Here is a 13,974-nt window from a genome sequence, read left to right on the forward strand (position 1 = left end):
TTACAGCTATGGCAGCATAAACCAGGGAGCATTTTATAAGGCTATCTCATACAGAGCAGTCCTTAGCGTCTGTCATCTCTCAGTAGGACCATTTGGCTCTGGAAGGAGTAGAAACTCTGGGGTTTCTTGCACAGCTCCGATGGTAGGATGGTTGCAGTGCCTGTCACAGCACTGTAATCCTGTTCAGAGGACAAGGTTCATCAAGATGTATGTGCAGCTGCTCTGGAGAAGGTCCTCTGGGCTGTGCAACTAGCACACTTCTTTTTTTAAATCAAAAAACACAAAACAGTACAGGGGAGAGAACCAAAATGGGTCACCACTTGTGCAGTGGCAAAAGCTTGAGCTTGTGGTTTTCCTGGGTGACTGGACTGGTGCCAGAGTGGCTCTGAGTTCACAACCAGTTCAACTCAAGTTAAGAGGCCACTATTTAAATCCTACCCATTTATCTGCTCTCTAATGTTGGATTTACTTTGGGTGGGCTCCAGCTGTCTTAGTCTATTCATAACATAGAGAGGCAGCTCTGTCCCCAGCTAGCCAGCAAAAGAGAGTGCCTGTGTCAGCCAGTGTGCCTGTGCAGGGCCTCCCCTCTCCTGTCACTTCAGGGTGGGGTGGCTGTGTCCAGGAGGAATGGGGCACTCTCAGAGCAAAGGGATTCTACAGCTTCATTGACTGTGACTCTTTTTGTGCCAAATGAGGAACCGTGCTCCTTTGGAGAGGAGGGTGCTCCACGCTGCTCATTGGTATTCAAAAAGCACTTTGAATGCTACTGTGCAGCCATTTGTTATGCAAAAGAGCCTGTGTAAGTTGGTGTAGTGTGATATACTGCCAGGGTGACTTCCTTTTGATGGATGCCACCTATTCCTTTTGTTAGCTTTCGGGCCAGGCTGAACATGCAGCCCAGGCCCCACTGTAGAACAAAACCAGAACTTTGGGGTTTTCTTCTTTTTTGAGTCTCCAGATGTTGTGCAATAGCAAAAAGAAACACAACCAAGAAAGGAAGTGTGGGAAATGAGTGAAATGGGCTTTAGTCAGTGTGCTTTGGTAAATAACCCCATCTGTAGACCCACACTGCACTGTTTGGCTGATAGTTTTGTGTTTGGATCCCTGATCCAAGTGTCACTTTTCCAACTGGTCAGGCAGGCAAGCTGAAGTAGGAAGACTGGGAATGTTTCTCTACTGTGTAATAAATATATAGTTTATTTCTTTCTGATTTATATATGTTGTATGCTGCTTCACACAGGAATGAAACTGAGTATATGTCCTCCCATCTGCCTGCTCTAATCCATGGGACACCACTGTCCTAGAGGATAAAGTATTGAGCAGGAAATGTTCATTGAAAAAGATGAATTGCTTAAACAGCAATTCATTTTTGTTTGAAAAAGCAGTTTTTCTGATAAGTGTTTGTAGTTTTCCACAACAAATTCTAATTTTATCTCTTTTTTTTCTGGCCAAAAAGTATCTGGTTGTGATGCATCCATGTAGGATGCAGGAGGAAGGATTATCATTTGGATGGTTCTTCCTCCTGTGTCAGCCATGCTGTGCCTGCCTTTGTTCTGTAGGTCTGGGCTTTGTGGCTGGCCTTTACCCTCCCAGTGCAAGCTCCTGAGAGGCAGCAGTTCTTATCTGGAAATTTCCAGGGAAAACAAATTTGAATTTTTTATTAAAAGAAACTACTTTTCAGGCAATTGCATGAATAAGTGATGCAAGGCACTGTCTTCTTTGAAGAAGTTTGCAGTTTCCCTAGACTCCATAAATCAGCGCTACTGACCCAGAGACCAGGACTCCCAAACCACGGCAACGGGCGACTCGATCATGCAGATTTGTAACCAACTAACACTTTCCCCCTTTCCAGCAATGCATCCACGTATGAAGTTTCATCCTCCCAGTCCATCAGCTCGCCCCAGCGGTCGAAACGCGTGAAGGAGAACACGCCTCCCCGCTGTGCCATGGTGCACACCAGCCCTGCCTGCAGCACCTCGCTGACGTGCGGCTGGGGCGACGCGGGCGGCGGCGCGCGGGAGCGGCAGCGGCAAACCATCGTCATCCCCGACACCCCCAGCCCCGCCGTCAGCGTCATCACCATCAGCAGCGACACGGACGAGGAGGAAGAGCAGAAGCATGCACCCACCAGGTGAGCTGCTGCTGCTCTCTGCTCTTCTCTGTGTGCAGGGCAAGGAGAGAGGGGTGTAGAACTGACCGGTTTGTTGTTGTTGGAATGGCTCCTGAGGTATTAAAAGTCTTTTTCTAGCCCCACGCTCGAACAAGTTGGGATTCGTCAGCTCTGGTTTTCAAGGCTGTTCATTTTCTATTATTTCTGTTTTCAGACTTGTAGAGGTCTGTTCAGCAGGTTGAGTTGAGGCACACTCACGGCCCTCAGGGTGGTGTTACCTTTTTATACTAAAACCTACATGTACTTTATTTACAATAATTTTCCAATACCTATCACCTATGTTAGACAGTCTGTCTCTACTCTAAACCAATCCAAAAGTGCCAACATCACGGCAGAAGATGTAGGACAAGAAGAAGAAGGAGAAAGACAGAACACACCCAGATTCCTCCATCTTGCCTCCTGAACCACTGTTCTTAACACCCCAAAATTCTACATTTTCACCCCATGATGAATTCACCATCATTCTATTCAAACTCTTGTGGCTTGTAACTCTTTACACAAAGTTGGTACTTGTTTCCATGGGTTAAAATCCAAGGCACAGGTGTCTTTGACTCCTTGCCAAGGTCTCTGAGCTCCCTGCCAGGGTCTCAAGTCCTCCAGGGCAGCCAGAGGAATGTCCTGGGTTCCAACAGGGGCTATGTTTGCATCTCATCAGCCAGATTGTCTTTGATTTGTGAGGAAAATGACGAGCTGAGGACTCTGCAGATTCAGGTGATGCTCCCTTCTGTGCTGTACATCTGCTGTGTTGCCTTGGAGAAGTGAAGTAGTCTCTCCTTACCATAGTATGTCATCTGTAAGAGGAAAGACCAGTTTTCTCTGTCTCCTTTTTGTGGAAAGAAGACTTTAGGCTTAAGCTAGCCTGTGGTGATCAGCCTCTGTAAGTTAGACATCTGTTTGAAACAAGGAGAGAAAGAAGGGCTTAGAAGGAAGGGACCTTAAATTTGCCTTTTCTCTTTTTAAGTGGTCCAGACATCTGTAAAGAGCATTAAATGACATCTTCCATATGTTTCTTCCATGATTTCTTTTAAAAGCTCTCAAAAACAGTGGTTCTGTCATAAATACTCAATAATGATAAATATCTTGCAAGAGAATTGCTCGATCTTGATTGTGTTGCCAAAATATTCTTGAATATAGTAAAACTGGCAGAAACTGCTTTCTGTCTGACTCTGCAGAGAGGCATAGATGAGGCTGGAAAGTGGGGGCTGAGTTTGCTCCTCAGAGAATTAACTCATCCGAGTGAGCAGCACGGCCCAGGACTGATGCCATTGTTGATCATCCCTTGTGGAGCAGAAAACTTAATTTTCTAGGACTGTCCTTTCAGCACCTTTCATCACATGCAAGTGCTCTGGGTTTCCCATCTGATGCCAGTCACAAGATGTCACTCTGCTTTATAAGATGTAGAGAAGTAGCTTTGCAAACAGCTGAATAATTATACCATCTCTGTATTGGTAACTGAGACAGGAAACTTTTAACCTTATCATTCCAGTGTTGTTGAGAGAGGATTATTTTTTTACTTATTTAGAACACACTCCATGCAGATTTTCCTTTAATCACCAGAGATACCGCTCTTTATCTCTGCATCTTTGCAGTGTGGTGATAAGTGAAGCCTGCAAATGTGCACAGAGCAGATGTGACACATTTGGCCTCCAGGAGCTAAGAATCTGTTTAAAAAAGCCATATGATTCAGGCTGCAATTTCAACATGCTTCCCAACAGCCATCACTATTTCCCATTCCTCTCTCTGTGCTAGTGAAACCACTGGGCAGTAAGGGCTCAGTGCCTCTCAAAGTCAGCCTTGCCATGAATGCAGTGGTTCACAGGACAGTGTAACATATTTCACTTTAAAAATAAAATCAAAAAAGTTAAAAATTGCTGCAACATTCCTTGGTTAGATAGAGGAAGAAAGCATGTTTCCAGAAAGAGTTACGTGAAGACCGGTGTGAAAGTCAGGGGCACTATAAATAAGGAGCCCCTACTTCCAGGGCTCTTCTGGGAAAGGAAGGGCAAGACAAAAGAGATGCTGAAAACTCAAAGGTCATGGCAGCTCTTTTAAAGCAAGTTTACCCATAGTGCTGATTCCAGGCTTTGGGACATTATGTGGAAATCCTTCAACTTACCATCTGGGCATCAGCCTTGGGTCCAGAGTGGGGTGAAGGAAAGAGCTGGGATACTGCAGCCCCTTCAACCAATGGTTCTCTTCTCTGCTTCAACTTTGCTGCCATCTGACTAATTTCTTTACTCAGCATCTCTCCAGAAAGACAGACAGGACAAAGTTCAGGAACATGTCTATAAGTTGAGTTGGGAGTTTGAGGTATTAAAAGATTTGAGTCTGCTGAAGGGCTTGAAAAGTTGTCCTGGGAGCCAGACATAGATAAACAAACTGGCTTTGATATGACTAAAGCATATTCCAGACACGTTCCTGCCTGGGATCAGATCCCTGGCTACTTTTTGTATCCATATGGCTTATCTATAGAGTGCCAGGGTGCCAGCATTCCAGAGAGGCCAGAGCTTAAGAGCTAGATTTAATTTCTGAGCCACGTAGAGACACTTTGCATGGACATGAGTGAGTTAAATTTCCTGTGCAGATGTAACCAGAGCAAATGGAGAATCAGAGGTAGAGACACAGGTGGAAAACAGCATGGCCAGAATGAGAATTTTTTGGCTAAAGTCTCCAGGAGAGCAAAATCAATTTGCTCAGTACCTTTTGACATGGGTAGATGTAAGACCAGGTTCTCAGCTGGAGTGAAAGTGTAACTTCCAGTCAAGGAAGCTGTATCAGCATTAAATGCCAATGAACTTTGTCCCTGCTGAAGTTGTTTCTCATTGAAAGTTTGTCTCATTCAGGAAAATGCCTCTAGGTTTTCTTGCCAATTTTTTTGGCTCCAAGAAAAATGGGAGTGACAGTGAAGTATGTGCTTAATGTAATCAGGGCCCAAAGGCTCAGGATCTGAGTAGAAAATGAAACCATGCAAAGAATGCATTGTCTGGCTCATGTATGCAAATATTACCATATTGGGTAATAGCTGTGGTGTGGGGGTGAAAATGCAAGGAATCACTTGAAACGTGCTATTTTTCACATCCTAGAAACCTTAACTTTTTTTAGGTTAGAATATAGAAATCAAATGGCATTTGACAGATCAAAGGTAGTTGCCTGATCACATCTTATTGATAGCAGTGGTAACTTTGCATTACCTTCCCTGTCACTGAATCAGCTCCTGAATTTGCTACAGCACCTCTTTCTTTTACTTCTTCTGGGGCTAGAAATTCCCCTTTCACCCATGAGACTAAAAATGTTTATTTTAGTGATTCCTCAGTGAAGAGGGATTGATTGTGAGAAGTTGTAGATCCTTTGACAATGTAAGAGTTTGTCAGTCTCAGTTTAAGAAGTACTGGTAATGTTGCTAAAATATGATATTGCTGATGCAGTAAAGGAGCCCTACAGCTTGGATTTACTCAGACAGAAAAGCCTTTCTGTAATACCACAAAAGCAGAGAGAGCTTTCCTCATACAGGGAATGTATATTTTTATTGGTGAAAGAAAAATCTGAAAAATTGTTAAGTGGGTAGGGTTTTCCTTTTCCTACCAAAGGGTAGGAAGCATTATGTGTTTATGAAATACCAGCTGATCAGGAAGGCAGGACAGCACATTTTTCATTTTGCACTGTTGGTGAGTGTAGCTTGGTGTAATCTTTATAAAATCAATAGTCATCTCAAAACGCTGGGCTCCTGTTGGGTAGAGGTGCAGGGAAAAGGTGTGAGATGAGCTCTGGAGCCTTGTCAAAGGGGGCCATCTACTGGGCCCCAGCCCTGTGCCTTAGGCACAGTCACTCAGCTACAGTTCAGCATCCTTACAGAGATGGCCAGAGATTTTCAGGGGGCAAATTCCTGATTAGAAAAGTTATTTCATCCAAAACAAGCCATTCTTGCTGGCTACATTGAGGTTTTTTGTTTTTCTAGTAATACCCTCAACACAGTGAAGTCTGGAAGAGCTTCAAAACTACAAGAAGCTTTGACCTTTGTTTAAGGGAAGAAAGTGCCAGGAAATTAACTAATTAAGTAGCAGACTTCTTCTTTCTGGTTTAATGAGGGGTTTTGTTCCTTCAAAATGTAAGCAAACAATAGGAAAATTAAATTGAAATAGTCAAAATAAAAAGGGAATGTTTTTACTAAGTGGAACTGTTTTTACCAGTTTCTACTGCTCATAAAATTTTGAATGTTATATTTTGTCCCATACAACAGCATGGGAATAGTGGCTTATAAAGAGCATTTTTAAGAACAAGAAACAGTTTTGTCACCCTGTTTGTTTAATGAGCTTGCACACTCTCAGCTCAGAATACTTTACATAGAGCTTTCACAGGGCAAAGAGATTTTCAGTGCTGTGCTGTAAGACAATAACTCCAACTGTTATTTATTCTGAATAGAAGATATTAGGTCTAACCATTACTTGTAAAGCACTGTGAAGAGAGTGAGACAGAAAGAAGCTTGACATTTGTTTTTTAAAGTTTACTCCTTTTTAGTTTCTCTACTTACTCTTGCAATAAAGTCTCATGGACAGGGCAGCTGACTGATGGTGCAAGTGCAGTCACAGTGCACAGAGCACACACTCAGCAAGTAGCAGGAAGTAGGGGTTAACTGCTCCCCAGCATGCAGCTTCACCTGCTGCACTGGTTTAAATGTAAATCCTCCCTTGATTAAATATTTCTGGAGCTTAGAAGTGGAGAGAAGGCAAGAGCTGAGACATGGAGCAGGGAGGCACAAAGGCACCTTGGAATTGTGGCAGTGAGGGAGAGCACACAAGGTTCTGGGGAGGGATGCTCTGGGCTGCACTGGTGGTCCAATGAGGGATATTTCTGCATCCATGCATTGCAGGAGGAAGGGGTGGAAAGAAGGGGAGTGGATGTTGTGATATGCCCCCTCCAAGCAAGGAGTGCAGCAGCCAAGGAAAACATGTTTCTCCTTGAAACAATACAAGGATGGCCTTCATCTGTGTGGTTTTGGGGATGCTTTCAAAGAGGCAGGAGAGCCCCTCAGTTCCCCACTGCCTGTGCTGGTGTCATAGGTAGCATCACTGCAGCTTGGTTTTCCATGGGATCCTGACAGTAATCCTTGTATTTCTGCACAAGGCAGACTGACCACTGCTGTTGTGTTGGCATACTGAGGAATTGCCTCATTGACCATCTTCATTGGCACAAAATCCTTGTGGACTTATGGGGTTTTCCCCTCCCTGTGAAGATGGGAAGCTCTGTGGTGTAGTTTCTGTGTGAGTCTCACCTCTGTAACAGAGCATAAGCAAGTTTTTATTCACCTTGTTCACGTCGTAGTGCAGTGGTGGTGGAGCCCACTTCAGAAGACTCACACACAGAAATTGCTGGCAGGCACAAACCAGGTGTTTTTGTCAACTTGCTGATGTGCATGTGTGAGGAGCAAAACACCATTTGTAATTCTCTTCTGACATCCAGCCTATTGTGGCTGTGTTCTGCTGTGCATAGTAATGCACTGACTCTGCATAGCAATACACTGACTAACCACAGTCATTTGGTTAAAAGATTGCTGCCTTCCATCTCCAGAACACACTGACATGCAGCTAATATTTAAAATTACAGAAATAGACAGTAGCTCTGTCAGCAGACCTTCAGCAGCAGGACCTTTATAACCTGCTCAGCAATTCAGTTTATATGACTTAAATAGCAATGACACATGCTGTATAGCCTAATAAAATGGCCTCAGTGTAGTGCTTGATAAATATTTCTTACCATCACAAATGCACAAAGAAGGTGAGAGCAGATTAACAGGTCAGGATGGAGGTTGAGCTGAAGAGAGGGGGCACATTCCCAGCACTGAGCTATGCATGGCATAAGATTTCAACATGGGGAGACTGATTGCAGTTGTGGTGAGAGTTTTTGTTGGCTGACTCCATGCTTTCCTCGAATAGGTGGATTATTCTGAAGCAGCAAACTGAAAGGGTTGCATGTCATTAAGTTTTCAGAGCCCTAAAACAGAGTTTTTGTGATGTGAGGTAAAGCTAACATGCCCTGGTGTATATGCACACCAGTTCAAAGGTAGTTGTGCTATGGCTGCCTTCATCCCCAGATGCTGGTGACCTTGAGAGCTAAAAGGCTCTCTTGCTACAGTGTCAGCAGCACTGAAAGGTTTGTAGCTCTTGGAGTGAGCCATCTGCTGAAGAATTGCTCCCACTAGACACCATTTGGTTTTTCTGTGATTCTGCTGTAACTCAAGGTATTCAGGGGAAGAAAGATCCCGTTCCTACAATGCTGCTGCCTACCAAACTTTGGGGGTGGGCCTTCAGCAAGTAAAAATCTTCTCAGGAGTTGTCGTCTCTGTCCTTATCTTTGGCTATTGAGGTGAATTCAGCATTATTTTAGTACCTAGCTCAGCATCTTCCTTTCCTTACTTTCTATCACCTGTTGTTCTCAACATCTGTCTTCAGCACCTTTCCACTAGCAGTATCTCAGGTGGCCACCTTAGTTTCTTGCAGAGTGCCTGTGCATGGATGTCTTCCTTCCTTTTCCTCTATCAGGCTTCTCCATCCTGGAGGGAATAGGGATCCTCATCCATCTCTGCTGGGCACTCCCAAGGGTGGTCTATGTTAGAGAGCCATCTCCAAGACTTGCTTCCACTTAAAAGGCATGGTCATGCTCTGTGTGTGCATGTTGGATAGATGTGAACTGGTTTGGGTCCAAGTTTGAGGATAAGGTCTTTAGGACCAGGTGGAAATGGGATATTATTCACAACCTAATAATAAACATACAAAGCAATGCTCATTTTATCTGTCTTTCCCCAAAAGGGAGGGACACAAACCCTGGCAGGAAGGGTTAAAAGCCTACCTGGCTCAGTGCTTTTCATTCTGTGTGGACGGATTTGCTGCCACTTCACCAGTCTTGTCCCCTCCCTCCTCTGGAGAATTTAAATGCACCTTCCCACACGATGCAGGCAGGCACATGAGCTGCCCAGGTGCACAGACCAACTCTCCAAACTATTAAATCACGTTTGCTGCTGCTTCTGTGCATGCAGGAGGGAAAGCAATTACCAGGCTTGGAGATGGCTTAATAGGAAGGGGGAAAAGACTTTTAATAGTATTTTTCTGTGTAAGCACAAACATCCCCAAAAGCTGTGGCTGAGTTACAGGAATAGAGTAAGCTTGCTGAGTAGGCAAGTGCCGTGTCAACAGGTAAAAGCTCTCAGTCCTGATAGTTTGTGAGCAGGGAAGGTGATCCATCAGCCTGGGCCTCACACAGATAACTCCTGGGTTACTGCAAGGTGGGAAGAGCAGCTGAGAGGGAGCTGGAAGGGGGAAAGCTGCTGGCTACCAAGAAGGCTTTGAGTAGGGGGAATGCTGACTGCTGGGCTCAATTTTCGAAAGCCTCCATTTTGGATTAAAGTGTATCTTTAAGCCGGTGAATCAACCTATTTTCAGCATGAGTTGGGCCTTTGATGTTTTTGAAATTCCCACCCTTAATCTCTGGGGAAGGCTCTGGTACAGCAGATGCCGAGCTCTGGGCATGTGTGATTAGTCCAGACTGAGGACTTCTCTGCCTGCTGTAACATCCAGAAAGTTGTTACCTTTCCTAGAGACAGAAATCCAGCTGCTTTCTATGGGACTCCTCATGTGCTTGAAATGATGCAGCCTGCTGAATTGAGAGGCTGATCACTTGGGCCTTAATCCTGCAAATATTTACCCATGGGCTTTAGCTCTGTTACAGGAATAGTCCAGTTGACTTTGGGAAATGACAGGTACTAGCAGTGCTGAGCACTTGCAAAAGGCCTGGCAGGACCATAGCTCTGGTCCTTTTCAGATTCCCATCCATACAATGAGTTAATACCCTGATATATGGTCCCTTTCTCTGGAAGTGTTTGGGTTTGGGGTCACTCATTTAATCAAACGGTTATACTTGAATTTTTTATTGTAACCAAGGGGCTTTAACACTTTGAAGGAGAAAGATCCCATGGTCTCTGCTTTGACAAGCCCTCAATCAAACTGGTGAAAAATATGCCCATACTAAAACAATAAATAGCACAGATTACACAGAAAATTACCCTTCCAGTTCTACAGCTCAACTTTCTCATGTCAATTCTCAGCTGAGAGCAAGTATTTCCAGTTCAGCAGCTCAGCCACTTAGATCAGGAAGGGACTGTAAAAGAACAGTTAGACCTTATCAGTTGTCAGAAAACTCTTTAGTGACTTGATTTTTCTTTATAAAATGTAATAACTGTCAGAGATAAAGAATATATCTCTCTTCCCAACTGGCAGCCAAGGGTAGCTGCAAAGGGCAAGCAGCGTGGATACTCATAAATGTGTGATTACAGGCCTTTCTGCTGATGGAGAGGGGAATATTGATGCAATATTAGTCATTTTTATTGGCTTAATATTCTTCTTTCATAGCAGCATATCCAAACTGCTACATCTTTCTTCACACACAGTCATTGTCCATCTAAGATGCAATGCTGCTCTTTCCATTTCTAATCCAGCGCTCTCCAGCTCCTTGTGAAAAGCCAGAATATGAGGGTTTGCTGTTGTACGTTTTCCTTGTCAATCCATCCCTGCCCCTGGAAGGATTTCTTTCCAACTGCTGTGCAATAGCTCCCTCTCCTTCACTCTCATCTGTCCTGTTTCAAGTTACAGTCTTTTAGGATGGCAGGGGCCTCTCAAAACATGTTTTTCACTGTGAGTAGAACAACGTGGTCTTTTGTCCTCCTTGGGGCACACCAGGACCCTGTGATGATAGCCCAGGGAACATCTGTGTGATGGGAACTTGTTTGTGAATGCAGCAACCCAAGGTGTTCTGTAAAGGGAAAAGAATACAGATTTCCAACCCTGAGTCTTGGGATACGGGGGTTGAGTTGCAGGTTGTGAATGCTGACAGAGAGACTTTGGGCATGGGCAAGTTGAAGGGAATCCACCAGGGCTCCTTTAGGACTGTGAAAATAAATAAGACAAACAATGTCCTTGGAAGGAAACTGTTCTCAGTGTCTGCTCCACCTTCCTTTGGGAAAGGAGCAGTGCTGAGACCAGGGAACAAACAGCTCCATCCCAGACCAGATTAATCAGCTGTTCCCTGGACTGGACTAGCCAGACTGAGAAAATGGAGAGGACGCTCCATGGGAAAGAGATCTCTCTCTGTTTTAAGTGCACACTCATGAAGTTAAGATTCCTTTTTCTCCATGGCAGTTCTGTTCCTGTTGGGGCTGTTTCCACCATTAAGCCTAATTACTTAGCTTTTTATGTGCTATCCATTTCTTTTCATCATTTTAAAAACTTCAGTTGCCATAACAACATAATGCAATCAGTAAAACATAACAGCTATTTTCTGTAGTCAAGGTCTGTGCACTGTCAAGGATGTGAGCCATTTAAGCAAATCTTCACCATCCCCCTTCCTCCTTCCTCTTTCTCACTCTCTCTTTTTCTCCCTAAACAAGCTCATAACAGGAAGGAGAAACCATGAGGAATAATTAGGCACAATAACCTGAGCAAATCCCAGTCGTACTCATGCAGTCTAGTCTAATGAACTTCCAGCACTAATCTTGGAAGCGTTGATGTGCCTTTTTAATCACTTTTTTGATGTCATAGATAGATTAGTTGCAGCAGGACCTTGATAATCTACACTAGAGTCAGGAGACCCAGAGCCTGTTGAGAGAAATTGAAGAAAATCAAAAGCATTGCATACTTTGTTCTTTTCTTTCTCATTTGTTCATCATTTTCAAATGCTTATTGAGAATGTGTCCGTTGTACCATCCTAGTAAATAGAATGGTGTGTGTTTTGTAGATTCATGGAATTTAAGCATGAAAAGTCATAGCATCTATTATTAAATCATTGCTGAAAGGCTGGGAGAAACCGCCACGTTTTTGTGTGGGTGGTGAGACTTGCAACAAAGCATAGTATAACTGCTGGGCTTCTACTGCACACATCCATAAAAAGCAGTCTGAAAATAAATCTGGCAGTCTGGTTCAGTGCTATTCTAAGCAGTGTGAATATAAGATCTGTCCACAACATCTTACTCACTCCTTGACCTCCATGAAGGCTTTCCTGGAATAGTAACGAGGGAGTTTTGAAGCCCAGGATTTGGCTTAAGCCGCCTCTCTCCAGCAGAGGACTGAAGGCTGTGCTTTGTCCTTAGGGAGCTCATCTGCCACAGGCAGAGCCTTCTAATGGTGTCGAGTTGATCACTGCCTGTTCACTCTTTCCACTTGTCCGCTTGTGTTGCAGCACCTTGTCCAAGCAGAGGAAGAATGTCATCAGCTGTGTCACCGTGCATGACTCCCCCTACTCCGACTCCTCCAGCAACAACAGCCCTTACGCCGTGCAGCACCGCACAGGGCAGAACAATGGGAACAGCTACGACACCAAAGGGGTTCCAGAGACTCACTGCAGTGGGAACCCCCGAACCATCATCGTGCCACCACTGAAAACCCAGGCCAGTGAGGTGTTGGTAGAGTGCGATAGCCTGGCACCAGGTAAATTGCACCTCTTCCGTCAAGAAAATTAGTAAGAAATAAATGATTTATCTTGGAAGAATCTCATTGTTCAGTTTCATTTTGTTTGGTTGGTTGGTTTGTTTTCCAAAGAAACGGTGCTCCTGCACTTCTCTCAAGTGACACATCTGTTCTTGGTAGCCATATTGCATTATTTGTGTGCCCTGGTTCATTCGGGAGTCGTGGGTCAAGTGTTGGTCCCAGTTAGTTCTGTGCAAACCCGAGAACCGAATGCAGCCTTTAGCTCAACATTTGACATGAAAGGCACCCAAATGCAAGTGTGAACCTTTGCTGTCTTGCCTTTCTGTAGGCTTTCATTAAAACAGGTAAGAGATTGAAAACATGTGAATTTCATCTGAATTTGTTGATGTTTCTGGGAAGAATGTTTCCCCAGGATCTTCACTGTGGACTGATGAGGTTTGCTCATCCAGAGCCTCTCCAATGCTAGATAGTGTGATGTGTTGAAAAGGGCTTTATGGTGGAAGTCTGGCTCAAAGCTGTTGGCTTTGAGCTACCTGGCAGTCCTTGCTTTGGATGCACTGCTGGTGAACACAAAGGCTCGAAGGGCGAGCTCCCCACCAGCTCCTTCTCCCTCCCTTCCCACTCACCTGATGTTAGCAAGCCAGGGCTTTTTTAAGCTGTGTACACCATACCTTCCTTCCTCTCCTTGGGATTTGTACCTGCGTTGTACAGTTCTGCTGGCAGAACGTTGTCTCATGGTTCTGAAGGATCTATAAAGCCTGCTCCAGACCTGCTTTGGGTCCAGTTAATCAGGTTTGTTTGTCTGCCTCTAGGATAACAGGTCTGTCGTGTATATCAAGCCCTACTGAGGTATTCTGTTAATTGAGAGAAACAGTTTTCTTAACCTGCTTCTGTTGTATGTCTCCTCCCAAAAGCCACTCTGGAGGAGACTCAGTGAGGAAAAGGTAGGGTGAGCAATTAAACAATGTCATGTAAGCTACAAATGTGTTTCCTTTCCTGGCACAGTCACCACCAGTCACCACTCATCCTCCTACAAGTCCAAGTCCTCCAGCACCGTGACCTCCACCAGCGGTCACTCTTCAGGGAGCTCGTCTGGAGCCGTTGCCTATAGGCAGCAGCGACCAGGAGCACATTTCCAGCAGCAGCAGCCTCTAAATCTAAGTCAGGTAAGTCAACCAAGACTGATTTTGGTGGTGCATCATCCAGCTCTTACCTACCACTCCTCCATCGTGGGCTGTCCTGGTCCAGTCTAGTGGCAGCTGGAGCCCATGTTGACTTTGATCAACTTGTTTCTGCTTGACTGCAGACCTTGATCTTCCAGCTCAGGCAGCAGAG

At 44.6% G+C, this 13,974-nt stretch overlaps 1 protein-coding gene across 2 annotated transcripts in view; it reads left to right on the plus strand.

Annotated features, from left to right (window-relative positions):
- HIPK2 (homeodomain interacting protein kinase 2) overlaps positions 1-13,974 on the plus strand; it is a 138,177-nt gene that overhangs the window by 111,106 nt on the left and 13,097 nt on the right. For both annotated transcript variants that reach the window (XM_064737365.1, XM_064737371.1), the window contains exons 12-14: positions 1,853-2,131; positions 12,392-12,639; positions 13,645-13,805. In XM_064737365.1, the coding sequence (XP_064593435.1) occupies positions 1,853-2,131; positions 12,392-12,639; positions 13,645-13,805 (688 nt within the window). The remainder of the gene's footprint in view (positions 1-1,852; positions 2,132-12,391; positions 12,640-13,644; positions 13,806-13,974) is intronic.

The sequence above is a fragment of the Zonotrichia leucophrys genome, chromosome 1A (genome assembly GCF_028769735.1).
Source record: "Zonotrichia leucophrys gambelii isolate GWCS_2022_RI chromosome 1A, RI_Zleu_2.0, whole genome shotgun sequence".
NCBI classification, from domain to species: domain Eukaryota; kingdom Metazoa; phylum Chordata; class Aves; order Passeriformes; family Passerellidae; genus Zonotrichia; species Zonotrichia leucophrys.